A 20,081-nucleotide genomic window follows, 5' to 3' on the forward strand; every position below is an offset into this window, starting at 1 on the left:
GATGATGATAAAAATTGTGAAGGTCAAAAACATAAAGTATTTTTTTCTGTTCAAATGTTTCTTTGTACAAACATTTGACATTATTGGTTCCATGTTTGACAAACTAACATTCAACATCTTGGATAAACATGTTGAATTATCTTTCCTATCATAAATACAGCAACGTTTGCAAAGAGCATTTAGGTGTATCAGTTAGTGCTGAATTCAAATGATATTTCTTCACAATGATTCATGAACATAATGTAACTGATCTGCCACAGCAAACAGCACAATACTGTAATTTTCTCCAAACTAAGACAACATTCCCAGTGAATTTGACTATTGTGCAGGCCAGGTTTTGTTCACCCCGGCCAGGTCACAAACATGATAGCCTGTCACAGGTTAGAGCATGATGGTAAGAGGAGAAATGGCAGAGCATAAAGGTCCAGTTGGGAAAAAAAAACAACTTGATCATTTAGGATTTTACTACAAGAAGGAAATCACCTGATGATTTATATATATAGATCCCAGAGGACATTTTTTTGCATTTGGGAGCTGTTTAAATGTGTAATTTTTGGTAATTTTATTTTGTTGTATTATTAATATTGTAACAGAATCTGAATTTGACTCTGAATTACTGTTGTTGTTATTTTGTTTCAATGATATGTTCTTAAATTAATAAAAAAAAATAAGTAATTTGTTATATCGTTAAGAATATTGTTATCACAAAAATATCCTGAAATATTGTAAAATTCTTTTAATGTCATATCGCCCACCCTAACATTTAGATTAGATTACTTCCTCCTTGGATTGTGTAATATGAAATCTGAATGGTGCATCCAAATCACTTATTTAAAGGAGACAAGTGAGCATCAGCATGGATGTGAGTTGCTTAGACTATTTCTCTCCCACTGGCATGAGAAAATGCTTCCCATCCTCAAGCAGTGACAATGCCAGCCAGAAAACTCAAAAGGGTGTGTACATATTTTGGTCCAGAGCTGTTTAACATCATGAGTCTTTCACTGTGGAGGGGCTGTGGGTGATGTCTGATCTACAGCTGGTATTTTGCTTTTGAGAGGAAATGGCAAACATCCGCTTTTTTATGTGGCATGGCCACAGGTGGAATGGACTTCAAAGCTTCAACCTAGAGAAAGCAGCACAACAACAGATTTCTGCCCTGTGTGAGTCACTGTGGATTTAAGTGTTTTTGAGTACAGTGGCAAACATTTAATTCATGGGTTTACCTCAGAATGACTGAAAATTAAACAGTGGAGTTCGTCACTCAGGAAATGCCACTGTATGAATCTGTTCTGTGTTAAAATTGTTTAGGTTATAAAGTAATTGATTATTCGAAGGGACTACGCATTAACAAAATACACACTTTATTTTTTAACATGCATCCATACAGTAGTCCATCTTCAGTTAAATTACTGGAATGTCATTCAACCTTCAGTCTCTGTGGAGTTTGCGTTGGTTTGTAATGGGCAACGATCTGAATCAAGACTGAAGAGTTGATTATCAAGAAGAGCAGGCCAGCAAGCCAGATCAACAGGAAGGTGTTGTAGCCTTCAAACTCCAGGAAGTAGGCTGGGCCCAACCAGATACCCTGAAAGTGGAGAGAAAATAGAATGTTTTCCTCATACCAAGGTGAATTTTATTTGCTTCATTTAAAACATGGCAAAATAAGCCCAGTTAGGCCCTGATCACACAGAAAGCATTTTAGCAGCTGGAGGTGGCTTTTTGTAATTGTTTTTAATGAGAATGAAGCTTTTTGCTCACTGTTGCTATGCGCCTTGAGTTTCTGCGCTCTAAGTGCCTGGCATTTTTGCCAGAGCACTCTGAACTCCTTGAGTTGAAAAAACTTCAACTCAGAGCTGAAAAGTGCCCCATATCATCACCGCTGTTCTCCCATTGTCTAACTGTATGATTTGAGAGGCAGGCCTTCTGTGGTGGCCATGACAACAAGTTTACAGTTGGTAAACTATGGCAGAGAAACTGGTGGGAGCGGTTGGGGGATACCCAGAGCTATACAGCCTGACAACAGACACCAGGTTGTCAAACTACCCCTGAGTCATGCCTGGAAACGGCGAAGCTCCTGGACTGACTGGTGGTACTCCCTGTGATCCACCTCCTTTTTTAACTCTCACACAATTCGTGCAATATAATCCAAGTCTCATTTATGCAGTCGTATGCTCAGTACCTCCTAAACACATGCATTTCAGCTTAAATATTCCTATTTAAAAAAACTTCTGCATAAACAGTATCAGGCACAGACAAAAAGTGTGGCTGGGCAAGCACTATCTGGGTGTGGAAGTGTTTCAAATAGTAACGTTTTAGCAAAAATACATGCGTTTATGATGTACTGAGCATACGACTCAATGAATGAGACTTGGTTTATACTGCTCGGGCTGTGTGAGAGTTTGTTAACTGTTGGTTGATATCGTTTTGCAGTTGTTAAACATCATGAAGAATTTAATGTAACATAGGCTGAGTTACTGATAAACGATGATTTTGTGGGTGAAGCATTCCTTTAACAAAGTGCAAATCTGATGTCATATTTAATTGTAATCCAGAACACGGTATATTGAATTACCTGTCCAGCAAACCAGAGGAGCAGCAGTCCCACTCCCTGTTTTAGTGACAGACTCAGGTGAGGAATCACCAGAGGGAGTAGACAAAGGTACCACAGGAAATACTATAAAAGGATAACAAACAACATTGTTAAAGGCTCTGTGAATGGTGTAAGCTACGGCTAGATAATAAGATTATATACATGATATTTTACACTATAATAATATCTATATAATATATAATCTGCGCTTTAAAGATAGGCCTTATACTATCTTGAGTATAACTTTATCTGACAATGACTGCAAGACAATTCATCATCTGATCTCTACTTAGTTACTTGCTTAGTGGTGGTTTATGTACCTGTGAAGTGCAGACTTTGTTGAAAGACACAAAGATGGCAGTGTGCAGGAAACAGCAGAAGGCCAGGTCAGAGTGAAAGGCCCATGATGTTACCAACAGCAGGACAAGCTGTGGCAGGAATGTGGCCAAGCCGAGCCACTGGCTCCACCTGCTGTCTGCATCAACAAAAGACAAAAGAATTTGACCAGGCTTAGAACGCTGCATCATCTCCTGTAAGTTTACACTCCTTATCAACACAGGGGCACCAGGAAAATACCTAATAAACAAACTTCAAACTTTATAACTGATTTAACAAACAAGGACTATCACTGCTGACCGTGCACCTCTGCACATGAGCTTGAACTTTATGCTGGTCTTTGTTCTGTCTGCAGCAAGGTGCCACATTAGGAGGCTATAAATGTCTCTAGTAGTGAATACCTGATGTCAGGTAGAGCATGTAGAAGTATGGAGAGAAGTTGTGTCTGATGTCTCGTCTCGTCAGATGGTACAAGTAGGTCTCATGAAGGAACTCCCATCCATACCTGAAAATACAGGAGAGGAGTCACATGATTTGAGCGTTTCCATACAAAGTTATTAAAGTATATATTTTTTATATATTACGTCAGATAAGTGATGACTTTACAGTGAATTTTAATATATCTAGCCAGACTGACAAAGTACTTAACTTTAGAACCAGATTAAAATGTTCCAAAATGACAGTCAATCATTTAAAATGACATTAGGACATTGTTTTTTTTTCCAGCAATTTATATCAGTGATGAATATCCACAACTTGTGTTACCAGCTAAATAAAAAATAAGTTCCCTGAACTTTTTCTACTTGCACAACGGAACCAAAATCACAGCCACAGTGAAGACATGTTACTGTGTGTGCTTGTGTGTCATTTCTTTGTTGATCTCACGTGTAATAGAAGAGCGCTGTGAGCATACAGAAAACTCCTCCGGCCACACTTGCAAAGAGGAACAGCTCACGGTTAAAGAAGCTTCTTATAAACCCAGTGAACCTCCTCCACCTCTTTTTGCCCTCCTCTGATGTGGTCTCTGGGGTGCGCAGCGTCAAAGCAATGGGCAGAGCATATGTAACAGGGTAGATCTTCATATGGACTGACAGACCATAGAGTATGGCTGCCCACATCAGATGCCGGGCTAGAAGAAAAAAGATTAAAAAAAAATGCTACATTATTCTGCAGAACTAAAATGTCATGTTGAAGCTCTGAAGCTCCACACAAACACACAATATTCACATCCTTACCTTCCATACAAAGTATTGTCCCCAGCACCAGGGCTGCCAGGATTGACTCAGCATTCCCTCGGCTGGACACTCCCATGGGCAGCGGATTGAGGAGCCACAGAGAACAAACACGACGAGCAGTCTGAACATAAATCCCCACAAAAACACAACTTAATCTGCACTGTGCATTTTCAAGAAGCCACTAAACTGTTGTTTTACTGGACAAAATGAATGAGATATTCACAACTGTAGTCAGCAATTTTAAATAAACTATCCAAAGATTTCTACTCAATGAGAAACAGATTGATAAAAAAGTTTGAAAACATACCTCAGAGCTCAGACCCCTCAGGAGGAGGATTCTGTAAATGAGTAGTCCTGACAGCACATCACACACTATGAAGAGGATCTTGCCAAATACCATGCTGAGGTAGATGTTAGGGGTGAGCAGCCAGGCGAGGAGAGGAGTATAGCGGTAGGTTGATCGGTTGTATGGGGACTTCCCCTGTGGAAAAGTTTCCCACATTGAAATGATGTAGTAAAGAACACAAGTATTAGCAACATACTTAAAGTATAATAAATACTCATGTAGAGTGGCCCCAGCCAGTGATAAATTATCCCTTTATTGGATCATTATTATTGATGCATTGCCATGCAATAAGCACTACTTTAATGTTGTAGCTGGTCGAGCTGGAGCTAATTTTAACTGCCAGTAAGGTTAGTGAAGTAAAAGTTATATTAGCTTAAAGGGATAATGCGGAATTTATGAATTGGGGTTTTATGAGGTACTTGTCCATAGTCAGTGTATTACATACAGTAGATGACAGTCAGCACACACCCAGTTTGGAGAAGCAGGCTAAAGTCTGACACAGAAGCTAAGCAATGTACTGCTCTGGATGGGGGTCAGCAACTAGAATGTATTTTAGCCATCTACAAAAAAGTCCCACCTAAAAAGAAAATCAGTTTAAGTGTATGCTATACTGAAAGTATTTCCACTGCTTTACCTTTTTTCGTCAGACAGCCTGTTCTGATGGGGAAGTGGTTAATTGCTTCAGTTCCTCATCTATGTTCTTGTCAAAGTCACCAGATTCCATTGACAAAAACAGCAATTTTAGCTTGCTGAACACAGGAGCTGCTGCTCTACTGCTGTTTCAATCAGTTATTTAGTATCTGGTGTGACTTAAGTGAATTCAAACTCACCCTTGTAACGCCAAAGTCACACAATTACACTAACAAAATAATTGTTGAAGGCAGTGAAAGACTGGCAGCTCCTGTGTTTAACAATGTTAAATCACCGATAATGAGGAAAAAATAAGGAGTGCTGCACCAGGTTAAGATTCTGTGTAGTTAGTTGAAAAAACATCAGGTGCTCTTCAGTGATTGAGAGTCAGATATACTAAAATATACTTTTATACATAGGGGGTGATCCTTTGTAAGCCCTATGAAGTTTTTCCTGCCTTTTACTAGTTAGGTTTAACTTTATCCCTACTGTCAAATCCTTCTGTTAGTTATCATGGGTTTTACACATTATAAATGTTTCAATTTTATACACATTATGAGTTTGTTGTCTGTTCACACATACTGTTTTTTGTCCTTGTCATACATATCTTATATCTTTAAGTTTCTGCCACTTTATGTGCAGGTTTGTTATGGTATATTAAAATTCTTATTTTATTTCACTGTTGTTTCCTTTGTATTAATTTGGAATTGAACCTCTTTTCCTGTTACTAAATGTGGTAGTTATTTATAGTTTACATTTTTGTCAATTTTCATTTTCAATTTCTGTCTATGTGGGGTTTTTTGTCTAGTAGGGCTTTACCAATATATCATGTGACCTGTGGCACAAGACCCTCACATGAGTTCTTAAATTGCACACCTGTTTCCAGTGCATTTTACACCCTGATGAAGAATTTTCAGTGGAAACGCGTTGGACTATTTTTAGGTGGCTGACACCCATTTTAGTCGCTGACCCCTTCACAGCAGTGGACCGCTTTGCTTCCATGTCAGACTCTTGCCTGCTTCTCCAAACTGGGGGCATGCTGACTGATATCTACTGTATGTAAAATACTGTCTTTGGATAAGTTCCTCATACAACCCACCTCATAAGATTATAACTATCCCTTTAATATTAGCCAGTGTTACATCAGAACACATATTCAGGCATCAAACAACTTTTATCTGGCTGCTTTACTCCTGTGACAGAAGTTATGACACTGCTATTACCTCAGTTATGAATCTCGCAGCATCTGTGAAGACGTGGTAGTCGATGTCAGTGTACTTCACCACCATAGTCCTATCCTGGTAGTCTCCATAAGCGACCAAAGCCAGTCTTATAGCAAAGGAAGCCGTGAAAAGGACATGTTTTTCCGTGAGCTTCGTTATTAGCCTCTCCATCACAAACCAATGAGGTATAACTCGATTAGCAGGCAGCACTGGGAGCTAAGTTTGTTAGCGTTAGCTTGTCGACTTTGTGCTGAAATGCGAAGTCAAAGTGTCGATTTCTCTCATCTTAGCTTGACTTTAAAGAGGCTTATAGTAACACTGTCGGTATGTTTTCATAATAAGCGATTCGTTTTTGAAACTTGACAACTAGGAAGTAATCCGGAAGTGCATTTCCTAACATTTTCTTCGTTCCGGACTTCCTCTGCTAAAACATAGCGACGCATTAGCGCCACCTACTGTGCTGGAGCAGGATGCGTTTACTGACATACAGTACATTTATCTATTGACAACAAATAACTCCCCTCCCTCTGAGTTATTTTTAACACACCATACAAATCTCACTGCTCTGTTATGCAACATGTATTTCTAATGATCTGTTATGTTGAATTTAAACCTGACTGGACTGTCCAAAACAGCTAGCTTACACATTTCTTCCCCAGTTTCTACATGAAAAATATTCTGCACACAGATTCTTCACTGGTCAGACAAGTCACTTGCAGGCACATTTAAGCACCTTAATAATAATAAAATATTTTTAAACCTTCATGCTTAAATAAATAGTGTAACAAACCACCATTTTTTAAAAGAATGTACTTGTTTAGTTATTATTTTGTTATAACAACAATAGTTGTCTGACAATTATTGTCTTGAATGAATGCCTTTATTGTCATTACATGTTCACATGCAACGAAATTTGCTGTCTCTCATAAAACTCCTCAACTCACTCAACACACACTCACATCCCCACACATTAAAATAGGATAAGGCTAAGATAAGATAGATATGATAAATAAGGTGCTATAAAAACAACAACATTAAGTGCATATACAGTTATTGTACATCTGTCCATGGTAGTACAATTTAAAATTGTTATGGTGGTGGGGGAGGGAGGGTGATTTGGGGGAGAGTGTTCAGTCTGTGCATGGCTGTGGGATAAAAACTGTCACTCAGTCTGGGGGTGCGGCATTTCAGGGCCCTATAGCATCTTCCGTATGGCAGCAGTGTGAACAGGTGGTGAAAAGGGTGAGTGCTGTCTTGAACAATCCTGCAGGCCCTCACCCCAGGTGCTCCCTGTAGAGGTTGGGTGGAGAGGATTTGTAGCTACATCATCAACCAGTCTTCTGACGAGTATGGGGGTTTGAGGACAGGCTTTCCGACATGCCATCAAGTCACTGTCAGAGGCTGCTGAGCAAAGCAGTAATTGGCTTTGGATGAAAAGGAAGGCCCACAACTGGTCTGCAAAATAACCTACATGAGAGGTAAAAGCGGAGGGGGGCACACCTGGAATGCCAGGTGTTGCTGCTGAACACTGTTGAGATGTCGCGGGCCTACCAACGAAACACCAACTAAGGAGGGTGGCCACCTGAAGACCCTTGTGAAGTGATTACCCCTATTCAAGACACAAGACACCAGGCAATTGCTGAATACTCTTAGTGATTGTAACAACAAGTACTATAAGCTCAACTTACTCTTCTCATATAGCATTGATCAAAGCATTACTGTGCTGTAGTTCAGGTTAAACATTAACAGTGAGTAATATGTTAAAGACTTCTCATCTCAGACAGCCAGTGTAGTATTAACGCTTACACAGTGAATGATCAGACTTCAGGTTATCTATCCTATCACACGTGGCTGAACCAGATCTGAGTAAATGTCAATAAAACAAATAAGTGACAAATAATGTTTCTGAGCCACACACTTTTATTCCACATGTTAAAGCATAAAGATAAGAATAAAAATGATCTGGACTCAATGCCAGTTCCAACTTTCATGTAAGCTCTTGTTCTTTATAGTCTATACTTTAGTCTGCAGTCTATACAAATAACTGCACTTTGCTTGAAGACATCTATCTGACAATGCGATTTCATCACATTATTCTCTTTGGTTAACTGAATATATAAAATGCTGAAAGTGCATGTTCTGTATATAAAGTGCAGAGAATCTTGCAACTGTCATATCTTCATATGGTATAAACGTTCATGTCTGCTGGCAGCTGAAAAAAGAGGCATGATAGAAATTGCAATTAAGGCAATTTTTTTTAAAGGGTGTTAAGTTTAAGACAAGTTTAACATAATGGTAATGGTATAGATTAACTAGGGTGGGGTGTGAGGGTGCAGCGAATAGGGCAATGCATGTATTACAGACATAAAGTGAACCAGATCCTAAGGATGAGATTGGGTGCAAAAGATAAACAGTGCAAGAATTTATTTAATGATCAGGATAAACACAGAATCACTCAAGAAGTAAAAAGTGAGGCAGACAAGAAGCCACAGTTCAGAAAAAAACAACACCACAGCTATTAATCATTATACTGGTGTTGAAAATATAGGACGGGAACTCAGGATGTGATTAGCTACAGGAAACCCCAGAATGGTGATTCTCAACATTCTTCCAGTATTATCTAAGAAAATGTTATACTATTGCATTAATTGATGTATTGTAACCCCCCTTCCAGTTGAGAAACACCTCTCTGTGCTCACTCAGGAGAGCAGTATCGACCAGCAAAGAGGACGCTCATGGAGGGGTTGTGTCGGATGAAGAAGAGGAAGGGGTGGTCTGCGATGAAGGTGGCTGGCATCATGGCACAGCGCAGCATCATGACAGCAGCAGTGGCAGCAGCTGCCTCAGTTCCCTCTTCGTTGACCTCCACAAAAGCCTTGTGGACGACTTTTGACAGCACCAGGTCATTGGCGGGAGACATGCCTGTCAAAGAAAAAAGGAAATAGATTATTTAAAGAAAATATACAATGCCAACCCTACTCTTCATGACACTAATGTTGAGCACATTGACAGGAACAAGTTCAGATTATGAATATATGCGATATGATCCAGGCACAAGTCCTACCAGAGAAATCACTCATTGCCATGTCAAAGGCATCCACCATGCCCATGCTGACCAGGACATTCTTCAAGTCATAATTCTCCTCCATCTTGAACCGGGGCAGCTCAACCGTGACCTCAATTTCATCCATCATATCTGGACGAGACCACTCCACAAAGTTCTCATATGTCAGCTCCTTCTCCAGCTGGTGGTGGACACAAAAAAAGGTTTTCTTTGTCTTGTGGGGTTCCTTATGTATGCATGTGCAAGTGTGTGTGTGTGTGTGTGTCCTACCTTCTCCAGACCTGTTGAACTGTCCTCCATCACATTGGGTAAAAAGATGAGCATGCTGAGCTCCTTTCCTTTGTAAGGCATCTCTAAGACCTGTACAACAGATGGTTTCAAACATTATATGAAAAATATATGTACTGCCTAACCTCATCAACAAAGGTTATACATGATTGGTTTGATTGCCGCCTTATCAGTAAACATCTGGTTGAGGGACTGACAGATGTATTGACTGAAATGCTGTATTGATTGATTAAGTGAATTGCTTCATTACCTGGCAGTTGGCTTCAGGGATGTAGGTCAAAGGGAACTTGGATTTCTGGTGCATCATCTTCACTGGCTTGGTGTCATTCTGAAAACAGCAAACAGAAAAATATGTGAGCTTAAAGACCTGATGTCTTGTACACATCACCTTATTACAGTGATGCAGATATGTATGGCAGGGTGTGGTCAGTGCGCAGTGGCATTAGCTGTCAGGTGTGGCCAGAGGTGCAACATACTTGAAACTTCTAACCAGAGGGGGCAGCAAAACACTGCTCTTCAGCCTAGTATTAAGTTAAACTGTGTCTCAAATCAGATACTCCTGTACTTACACTTGCTATTTTAAATGCTTGAATGCATTTACACTGAGAAGTACGGCAAAATACAGTGCACTATGGGTACACAATGGTGCACTCATAACAGTCAAAAAGTTGAGTAGGGAACGTTTAACACTTCACGCCCTCAATGGTGGTCATGTTGCCAACGTGGCAGAAGGGACGGGACCATACACACATTTCAAACCTGTTTTCTTTCACCACCACTACACTGTTGTCAGATAGAAGCCATTAGTTTTATTAGGTTAATTTTGTTGTAATTCTGTACCGCGAACAATAGCATACATGTTACTGTTAGCTTGCTAGCTAGCTAAGGGTGGCACATTTTATCATCGGGCATTGTTTTTACATGTTTTGGTGTAAGCTATACGATCTAAGGCCATATGTTCTGTTTGGTGTTTATGTATGTTTGGCTGCAATTCACTGAGTAGAAGAAGAATCATCACCTCCGGAAAGTGGCTATGTTTGATTTGAGGCAACACTACCCTATCAAAGTGCAAGTGTACAAGTGTACTATCTGCCAAGTGTACAACAACAGAAGTATCCAATTAAAGACAATGTTAAGACCTTTGCACACCAAGCCTCTTTTTTTTCCCCGTATGCGTTTTGCCTTTTAATCTGTCTTTCAGAGAGAAAAAAAGAAAAATAAAACAAAACGTTACACACAGAAACCTTGCACACTGAGTCTGATGCATTTGATTGTTCTATTTTTTTTTTTTTTTTGCAAAAAATTGCAATATGAAACAAAATGGAAAAATACTTTTGCTGCCTTGCTTCTCTCCTCTGGAGGTATCTCCCACCTGTCGCCACTCTCACCCTGCTGCATTTGGCACCACGGCTACCTGAAAGAGCTGAGCTGTCCTCCCTCTCTGTCTCAACACTGTCACTCATTGTTTGTGTGGAGTCCGCATCTTCCTCCTCGTCACCATCATCAACCTGAATATCACTATCTGACCTGTTGAAAGCAGGCTATCAAAGTTATGAAATGATATTATGCACTCTGTCCCTCACTCGTGTTGCAGGTGTATGTGTCCTGCAGGTCACGCCACATTTTCTCCACTGCTTCTTGGTCAAACAACTCTCCAAAGGCTATATATGGATGAGAAAAATCACAGAAAATCGAACCTGTGCTGATGGACAAAAATTTGGGGTCGGTTTGCAAACCTGATTGACATAACGTAAGGCCGTATTTATTTTTGAATGTGCAAAAATTTGGCCTTTACTCTTCAATACACAATACTAAAGCTGCATAAAGCTACAGTATATTTTGGATGTTAAAATGAATCACAACGATTTCCTTGGTATAACAGGATTGCTAATCCCTGCTTGAAAAGTTGTTACAGTAACAAGGTAAGATGTTTGTCCACCAGATCACAGCTAAATCACTTTTTATCACTCGGGGCAAAGACAAATGTCTTAACCTCGTTTTTTGTTGGTGAACCATTTATCAAAAAAATTACACAGTATCTGATCAGATGGATCGTACCACTGCGTGGGGATGTCTACTGACCCAAACTCTGTGTTTACTTGAGCAGCAAACATTTTCTTACCAACAACATGTGGTCTAAGAAGAGCAATCATCACTCCCTACTAGTCCTAACTAGCATGCAATACAGAAGTGTTCGACAAATGAACTTTTATTACGTAATCAGATTTCACGCTCTTTGACCCTGGTTTTCACCATTTGATATGATCACATTTCCTGTCATGGCCCTGATGTTGAAATCTTTTCATTCACTCTTTTTCCACACTTTAAGTAACAAAGTCAGAATTAGTGTACATGGCCTAAATGTACCATTTAACAAAAGTCAGCTACAGTCAGAAAGTCTGGGTTTTTAAATCAGTGTTAGTCATTTGAGCAGTGTTACCTTGTTGAGTCTAAACTGAGCGTCCCGTGTGGAGTCCACCTTAAACTGTTTGTTCCAGTGGCCTTTGAAGTAGATGGCATTGACCAGCACCAGCCTGGTCATGTTGTCCACCACACCCTTGGCCAGCACGTCCTTAATTTTACCTGGTAGACAAAATTGACCCATAAGTGAAGTATCACACAACTGAAAGCATGTCTGAGAAATGGCAAGCTCAGTTGTCATATGTCCATGTTTGATGTGTGTATGGTAGTGTGTGATCTACCTTGTGTCTTCTCGAGCACCCAGCTGTTGATGTTCACCCTGGCTGCCTCTGAGCTGCTTATGAAGTCCACAGACTCCAGCTCTGCGTTGTAGTGCTTCCTGGTTTTTTCCAGGAAATCCTGGAACCATCAACATCACATTTACAGTTTGTGATCATCCAAACAACAAAATTTTTGCTCAACTTCAGCTTGCGGAATTAAAAGTCATTACAGCCACAAAAGTATTCTCACAGTCACGGCTTAACTTGCTTGTATGCTGGCCTGCTGTCCACCCCCTCATTCATCATTCCTTCTCACAAAACCTAAAAAGATTCTTATCTGTGCCTCCAGCCTAATAATATGTAAACAAAACTACACCTACCCACTAAGACATATACACACATTTACATGATGAAACACGCACCTCAACAAACTTGTAGGACTGCTCCCCATACAGCCTGTTGGCAACACTGAGGGCATACGGAGCATCAGCCTTGTTGACTGCACTCAGCAGTTGGGCAAAGCCAGCATGGACATCATCCTTACAATCCTTGGTTTTCAGGCACTGTGGACAAAGTAGACAAGTGTTACAGAGATGCAGTGAGCATGTGACAGACCAGTCTATTATAAAGTGTATATTAGACTGGTCATCTTGCCTATTAAGTGATGAGACTAGTCAAAATAATCAAGGTTGCCTTATAGATTGTTGGGTTTAGTTCTCCATGCTGCACAATTGTATACATTATGTTAAACGATGATGGGTAACTGAGTACATACTGAGTAGATTTGGGTGTTAAGCTCTCTCTTGTAAAGCCATTCCTCTTTTTTTCATCAGGTATGTAACATTTGGATGTGCACACAGAATCAGCATATAACAATGTATATCAGACATAGACTGTTCTATAATGTAATACTGGGAAGAAATGGATGGACTTTCTCATCACTTAATGGGTAAGGTGGTACATTTTTTGCAGTGTGCTCCATACAGTATATTGTATATTTATTATATATTTTATTTATTATTTATCGTATCTGAGAACACCCATATTATTGACATGTCAATGTTTCTGCACGGCATCCCAACATGGACTAAAATATGGAAGAAAAAAAAATACAATAAAAGTCTGACATGGAAAAGGTAAAGGGATCACTTCAGTATTTTTCAACCTGAACCATATTTTCCCATGGCTTTGTGTCTAAGTGACTAATGGGAAACACATTGTTTTATAGCTGGTACAGTATTGAGCAAGAGAGCTGCAGCCAGTGAAACCGGCTGCAATGTAAACACTTGGGACGGGGACAACATAATGTAAAGGATACATACAAAGAAAGACTTTTGCTTTGTTAAAGAGTAAGATCCTTTTTGTTTATCCAGAAACAGCTGCAGAAATTGCCATCGCCACACCCTCCAGACTCAGTCTAAACCAGTAGTTCCTAGCTGGTGGGTCATTCATTCTGAATGGACCAAAAGTGACTCCCAAATGTGTCACGATTGTAAAAAAAAAATACCCAACCCAACCCAAAGGAAAAAAAACCCACTTTATTTTTAAGTACAATGAATTTCTAGCACAGAGCTTTTATTTTAAAGTGCTGTTTTCTGCTGTAGAGTGAGTGACTAATGGACAGCTACTTGACAAAGACAGGAAACTAGCTTGACGACATGGCCAAACACAAGTATGATGCTGGATATATCAAAGTGTTTGGACCTTGAACTCACTAAAACCATCTTGCTAAGCATGCTGGCTCGACACATGCGAAACTCCAGTCTGGAGGTTTTGGAAATAGCAATTTCAGGGCTGTTTATGGTTAAACAAAAAAGTTGTCTATCTCTGTGAAGATTCTTTCCATAATGTTGTCAGACACTTACAATAATCTGAGCCTGTCAGTGGTAAAAACAAGCACTTCTAGTGGACCTAGACTGACAGTGCACAAATACCCCTAGCGGTTCCATTGCAGCCTGTTTTGCCACTGCCGGCTGTAACCCTCTTGTTCAATACTGGACAGATTTCAAATGCAGTTGTTACAGTTAATTACTTAGACGAAAAAGATGGGACAATAAGGCTACGGTTGAAAATTGCCAAAGTTATCCTTCAACACTGCCTTTAAAGAACCCATAGAAAATGTCTGCCCAAGCTTTGACAAGCCTTTACAGAAACACTCATGTGAAGACACGCCATCCCGCCACCATGTTTTTATTTATATTGTTAGCTTAAAAAACAAATACCCGTGCTTTTATTTAGCTGAATTCAGGATGGTATGTTTAGCTGGTGTGCGTTCATCAGCAAGACAGAAACATTTCAGTAGGAAGTCATGTTGACTAAATTTGGTGTTAACCACATAAGAGCATTATCAGAGTAAGACACTGGGATGAGAGATAAAGGAAAACAGCTCTATTTTCGAAATGCGTTTTGCTGTCATCATTTCTTTAAGTGAAGGTCCAGTCTAATCACACTCTGGTTTCCAGCAGCTGCTTATAAGAGATAAAAAGCACACCAGGAAAAAAAACAAATAGAAAAGCCAGGACTACATTCCTGCGTATTATGTAATACTATTGGGCTTCTAGCTGTTGGACACACACACTTAACCTTCAGTAAACAGCATACCACGAGGGCCGCTCCTCTGCATTACTGTTTTTTTCTCCTCCCAATTCCGTTCAAGACAAAGCAGGGTAAGCAAAGCAGGGTGAAAGCATGAAATTCTCTCTGGAGCCACCATCTCTTTGTCTCCAAGGATCCCCTCACCAGATGACACCACACCGTTAGTAAAATTCCCTTCAGTCAGTTCATCATCCCTCTACTGTTGACTTTGTTACCACCTTCAGCAGATGCAGTGGCACTTTGGTCTGGACCTGCTGCTGCTGGAGCATTTGCATCTGCTGTGCTCCTGCGTGCTGTGGCTTCTCTGCCTCAGTGAAGCAAAGGACCTAGGGGTGCAACCGGAACTGTAAAGTTAGACGGCATGTGTCTCTAGTTGCGTATAAGAAGTTGTAATATTTTTCCAGCAGTGATCTGTGGGTTAAGTCCTATCCCTCAGGCCTTGCACAGTACATTAGCCTTAGATTGGGAAGATGGATCAGAAATGATGCCAAGTTAAACAGCAGATCAAAGAGAAGTGAGTACAAAACACTTCAATGCCGTTATCTCTCTCCCGCAAAAAGAAATAAGGAGATGACTATTGTGGCTACCTATTTCATCAAAATACACATCGTTCACAGTGCAAAGACCATCTTCAAACCTGTGAATGTACATCACTTTCCTACACAAATCTGTTGAGTTATCTTGACTGCAAGTGGTAGTAGAATGCATGGAAACTGGACCAAAGTAACCCAATCATTGAGTTTAAAATTGATTTTAATGAACAAATCTGGAACATGATAGGTGGTGTTGATGAAGGGGTACTTTGATGCAACAGACAGGGCAGCGGGGCATAAACAGACAGAAAAAGTAGAAACCACTCGCTTAGAACAATTCAACAAGACATCTCGGTTGTAGAGCTGAAGTTATGCTTCCAGAAATATTTTTAGATAACCATTTGTTAAAGTACATTTTTATCATATTTAATAAAATTATGCTTACTATCATTATATCCAGGCAGTAGTAGTGGAGTGATTTCAGTTAAACAGTGCACTAAAATATGTTTCCAAAAACTTCTGAAGTGAGAAACAGGCAATGCAGTAACAGAATCTTGATTCATATTTGACTAGCACTGCCTAGTTTGATTTTTTTTCACTTATCCGTCCCATGTACTGTCAAGACATAGTGATAGTTTCAGCAGATATGACAAAAAGCTATCTTTATAAAAGTTACCAACTGTAGCTTTAAGTATGACAGGTTTATTTAGCTTACCAATATGTTTTATTGATTCTCATGTTCTTGTTATGTACAGCAATTATAGTAGGGCAACATGTTCAAGCCAACTGACTGAAAAAAAGTTGTTGGTGTGGGTGTGGGTTAGGGTTAGGGTGTATATTCCTCTCAACGGACTGCAGCATCTGTAGAGAAAATGTTGGCCAGCTGGGTTAATATCCAAGTTACTACTTTACACAACAGGACTTTCTGGTAACTGGCTGCTAAAAAACCCAAGCAACCACATGTTGCAGTCACCTCTGCTCCCTTTCATGCATATGCAATCACACACCCACTCTCTCTCTCACTGACCAAGTCTTTCAGTGCAGACACAGTTTTATAACCTCAACTCATGACCCTCCCCTGCCTTCATTCTTGGTGCAGCTCTGATATGTTGTAATCACTTACTTCTGTAACATTCTTCTGTAATTTCTGGAGGAAACATGGCGCATTTTGGGTGGAGCCCTGCCCCTCCCACACACTCACACTTCCACCAACCCGGAGTAACCTGGGTGTGGCTTTGCTTTAGAAATCCTTTAGAAAAAATGTCACCAACTGTTCATGTTTTTCATCATGTTAACTTCCACCTAAACTTTCAAACTACCTTTACTCAATATCTCACTGTACTGGTTATTGCCAAGGCTCTTCTGCTGTTTCTATTGGTGCACAAACCGCCACTATGTGATGGGTTTTATTCTCCTCAAGATGTAAGAGTATAAATCAGTCATTATCCTACTGAACAAAGTATATTACTGTACATGCATGACTATCTCCATATCCCAAAACCACAGAATAGACACAGATTAAGCTCTGACAATGCTTTTTCCAAAGGAACCACAAACTTAGGAATTTATTCTACACTTGCTGTATCTGCATTGTGCACAGGAGCACAGTAAAACTGAAAGCTGTGATTGTAATGTTAATAATAGTCATTACTATTTATTGTCTAGTCTGGATTAACTGAGTTGCATTAAAGAGGACTGCAACTTGTCTTCCATCTGGCAGCAACTCAACTTTAAAAACTGCTCTTTTATGACACCCAGGCTGCAACATAAAGGCAACTGATAAGGTGTACAGACTACTTCACCTATATCTTTACAGCCCTTACACTTCCATATTATGTTTCATGTTTCTATAGTAACACAACAGAGCGCCACCCCCTCATAAAATCTAGTCAGAGCCTGAACAGAAGAGATATTTGTTATCTTTTGTAGCTGACGCTGAAAGAAAAAGCTGGTGATTCATGCTGAATGAGAGCATGCACGCCTACCACTATGCCCTTTATTCCTATGAAATTTATCCCACTATCTTCAGTGTTGCTTGTAACTGTCTTAGAGAAGTGCTGGGTTAATGTTATGTGAGAAGACAGAGTTTGTATAGTGTTTTAATAGTGTGAAATCTGCATCACTTTGTCCAGCAGGTAAAACACTGATTATAAGCCTCACGAAATCACGCAGGACCAGGTGCACTACCCTGCAATGCCATTAATGCTAGTCTGTTACTTTTCACAAACACATTTGGTGGATGTGTGTGTGTGTGTGTGTGTGATGTACCTCTGACATCTGTGCGGCTGTGTTGCCCCCAGACCCCAGCATCACCATAGCCAGGGCTGAGGAGATGCTGAAAGGGGAGAAGAAGATATTCTTGGTGTTGTCGTCATCGCCCAGCTTTTTGAGCAAAGCCAGGGAGAAGGTGGTGTTGGCTTTGGATAGGGGGGTTTCTGATGCCATTGTTTCTACAAAAACAGGAAGGCAGAGCATGAATCATTACATTGCAAACTTAAAATAATGCTTTCATATCTTTATCTGTATCTCACTCTCTCGATATATTAAGGCCATTTCCAAACCAGTAAGACTCAGTCTTTAGTTCAGCAAACATTTAACAGACTAGAAAGATTTAATTAAATTCATTTTTTAACAATTGGTTCAACTACCCTAACCTCTACCCACCTAAATATATTAGTTATATCAATGCAAAGCAGTGGTTGTTATCATTAGTAATCAGAGTTGGGGAGTAACTAATTACAGGATAATTGTAAGTGTAATCAGTTACAATTGGCTAACATGCTTTTTCCTAATTAGCACGATGAATGAACATTACATACATTGAAAAGTATTGTATTTCATGACTCGATATTAGTATGCATGCATAGTATGATGTTAATTCCTCTACAGAAGAGACTGATCACTAAAGTTAGGTGGGGAAAAAAGTTGACACATCGATATTGGTATTGGTTATCAGTCAAGCGAGTTGTTACATATCAGCATATCAGATATCAGCAAAAAATCCAATATTGTGCATCCCTAAAATTTAAAATTAAAAGCTTAACCAGTTACCCTCATATCCATTTACATTACCAATGTTTAGACTGATGGAATAAATGTCTTGGGAAGATATAGTAGTTGGCATTAGGTTAGTTTAGATTTTTTGGTTAGTCTTAGGAGTTCTGTAAGTTATAAATGTTACTGTATATACATCTCCATTGTTTCTTATGAATTGCACTTATGTTTTCTTTTGTGAATAAAACTGAAATTGAAACATAGGTTACTACAATTTGAATTTCTTAAAATAGTTTCATTACTTATAACATTTTAACAGGGTAACTAGTAATCTGTCACCTATTGCATATTAAAAGTAACCTTCCCAACACTGTTAATAATCAGGGTTTTGTTAAAAGTGGCTGCATCGTTGATAGTGTGTGCAGACCAAATGTATTTACAAAATGTCACACATTCAAGACAATAATAAACTTCCAGATTTAGTAAAAAAAAAAAAAAAGCGGAAATAGTCAATACTAGTCTTAGTACAAGAAAACTAACTTTCATATTATGTTGCGTAATGTAGATATATTATACTTACAATTACCTACACTAGTATTTAGATATACTCTGCTCATAAGGCCAGACCATGAGTCAGCCAGGTTGAACTCTGTCTTTTCCCCTCTAACACAATGCCAGCTATCCCGATTAACCTGTCAGGTAAAACAGATTGTAAGAATCTATGTGCCTACAGACTGAACCAACTTTATTCTGTAACACCAACTGTCCACAAACCACTTAATAAAACTCAGCCGTGAGACTCACCCTCTGCTTACTGACAGACAATTTCCAGATGGTCCTCGAGTGGTCAGGAGTCTCTCCGTCACAGGAAGACTTCTGTTGGAAGCATCACTTTTATTATTTTGTTACAAGCTGGCACGCCCAGCTGTCAAAGGAGCTTCCGCATTCTCACATGTAATTGTACGGAAGCCGAAGGGATCAAAATTATCTTTACTCGCTTTTGGAATGGGAAAGCAGACAGTTTTTGACCGTGTTGCGGAAGCACGTTGAGAAGTATTAAGTATGGGCGTAAAGCTGAATTGCTGAATATAATAATAATAATAATAATAATAATAATAATAATAATAATAATAAAATAACATGGACAATGCTGTCGCCCTTGTGTGTTATGGTGGGCGTGTAGCCTATATATTGTATTGAGAATAAATGGATCGCCAAATCCAAAAAAGTTCACCTGTTCGCCCCTCAGTGGCTTGTTTAGACATTTTGTGTTGTTAAAAAGTCACTACACTGGCAGAGAGAGCAGCACGATTGTAGCCCAGTCTACTAATGTAAGTACTTTTCCATTTAATCTGTGTTGTTTTAAGTTTGTTTTACCAGTCAGCCATGTAATAACTTGTGAATTTAATTATGCATTATGCCATCACAAGTCAGAGCTATTCCTAAAGTTTCTTTGAGTGTGGTGACCCATTTATTTTCACGTGCTCACCCCACACAAGTAAAACATTGTCTGTCCATAATTAATCTCAGGTACAGTTTCAGAGCAGTTAAGTGTCCTGGCTTCCA

The 20,081-nt window shown here is 39.5% G+C and overlaps 3 protein-coding genes across 4 annotated transcripts in view; 1 reads left to right on the plus strand and 2 right to left on the minus strand.

Moving 5' to 3' along the window:
- Window positions 1–1,338: 1,338 nt before the first annotated feature.
- Window positions 1,339–6,664, minus strand: pigm (phosphatidylinositol glycan anchor biosynthesis, class M). The gene is made up of 8 exons (XM_033638572.2): window positions 6,361–6,664; window positions 4,469–4,642; window positions 4,162–4,282; window positions 3,812–4,055; window positions 3,328–3,431; window positions 2,911–3,065; window positions 2,573–2,674; window positions 1,339–1,585 (listed from the first exon to the last, which is right to left on the minus strand). Exons 1-8 carry the CDS (start codon window positions 6,529–6,531, stop codon window positions 1,418–1,420), a joined length of 1,239 nt encoding a protein of 412 aa, XP_033494463.1. The 5' UTR covers window positions 6,532–6,664; the 3' UTR covers window positions 1,339–1,417.
- Window positions 6,665–7,752: 1,088 nt separating this feature from the next.
- The window catches only part of LOC144458910 (leukocyte elastase inhibitor A-like), a 256,223-nt gene continuing 243,894 nt past the window's right edge, over window positions 7,753–20,081 (plus strand). Inside the window, 1 exon segment of the mRNA XM_078162743.1 lies at window positions 7,753–7,757. The gene's annotated coding sequence lies outside the window, so the exon portion shown is untranslated.
- On the minus strand, window positions 8,263–19,478 carry LOC117264688 (leukocyte elastase inhibitor). 2 transcript variants are annotated; one of them, XM_033638849.2, is made up of 10 exons: window positions 19,320–19,478; window positions 17,790–17,971; window positions 15,207–15,314; window positions 12,816–12,956; window positions 12,415–12,532; window positions 12,153–12,295; window positions 9,963–10,040; window positions 9,695–9,784; window positions 9,425–9,605; window positions 8,263–9,282 (listed from the first exon to the last, which is right to left on the minus strand). In XM_033638849.2, exons 2-10 carry the CDS (start codon window positions 17,964–17,966, stop codon window positions 9,056–9,058), a joined length of 1,263 nt encoding a protein of 420 aa, XP_033494740.1. In that variant the 5' UTR covers window positions 17,967–17,971; window positions 19,320–19,478; the 3' UTR covers window positions 8,263–9,055. The 2 variants fall into 2 exon arrangements, with proteins under 2 accessions (XP_033494740.1, XP_033494743.1); XM_033638852.2 differs by lacking the exon at window positions 15,207–15,314.

This window comes from Epinephelus lanceolatus, chromosome 20, assembly GCF_041903045.1.
Source record: "Epinephelus lanceolatus isolate andai-2023 chromosome 20, ASM4190304v1, whole genome shotgun sequence".
NCBI lineage: Eukaryota > Metazoa > Chordata > Actinopteri > Perciformes > Serranidae > Epinephelus > Epinephelus lanceolatus.

Bases quoted from the DNA above. Each gene is read 5' to 3' on its own strand.
- LOC117264688 (XM_033638849.2), bottom strand. From the start codon at position 17,966: ATGGCATCAGAAACCCCCCTATCCAAAGCCAACACCACCTTCTCCCTG. The intron at 12,957-15,206 runs GTGGTAACAAAG...CTTTGTCCACAG, and splicing joins TGCCACTGCATCTGCTGAAG to TGCCTGAAAACCAAGGATTG. The intron at 10,041-12,152 runs GTAACACTGCTC...TGCTGTTTTCAG, and splicing joins CTCAGTTTAGACTCAACAAG to AATGACACCAAGCCAGTGAA.
- pigm (XM_033638572.2), bottom strand. From the start codon at position 6,531: ATGGAGAGGCTAATAACGAAGCTCACGGAAAAACATGTCCTTTTCACG. The intron at 3,432-3,811 runs GTGAGATCAACA...CTGTATTTTCAG, and splicing joins ACAGCGCTCTTCTATTACAC to GTATGGATGGGAGTTCCTTC. The intron at 1,586-2,572 runs GTAATTCAATAT...CTCCACTTTCAG, and splicing joins TCCTCTGGTTTGCTGGACAG to GGTATCTGGTTGGGCCCAGC.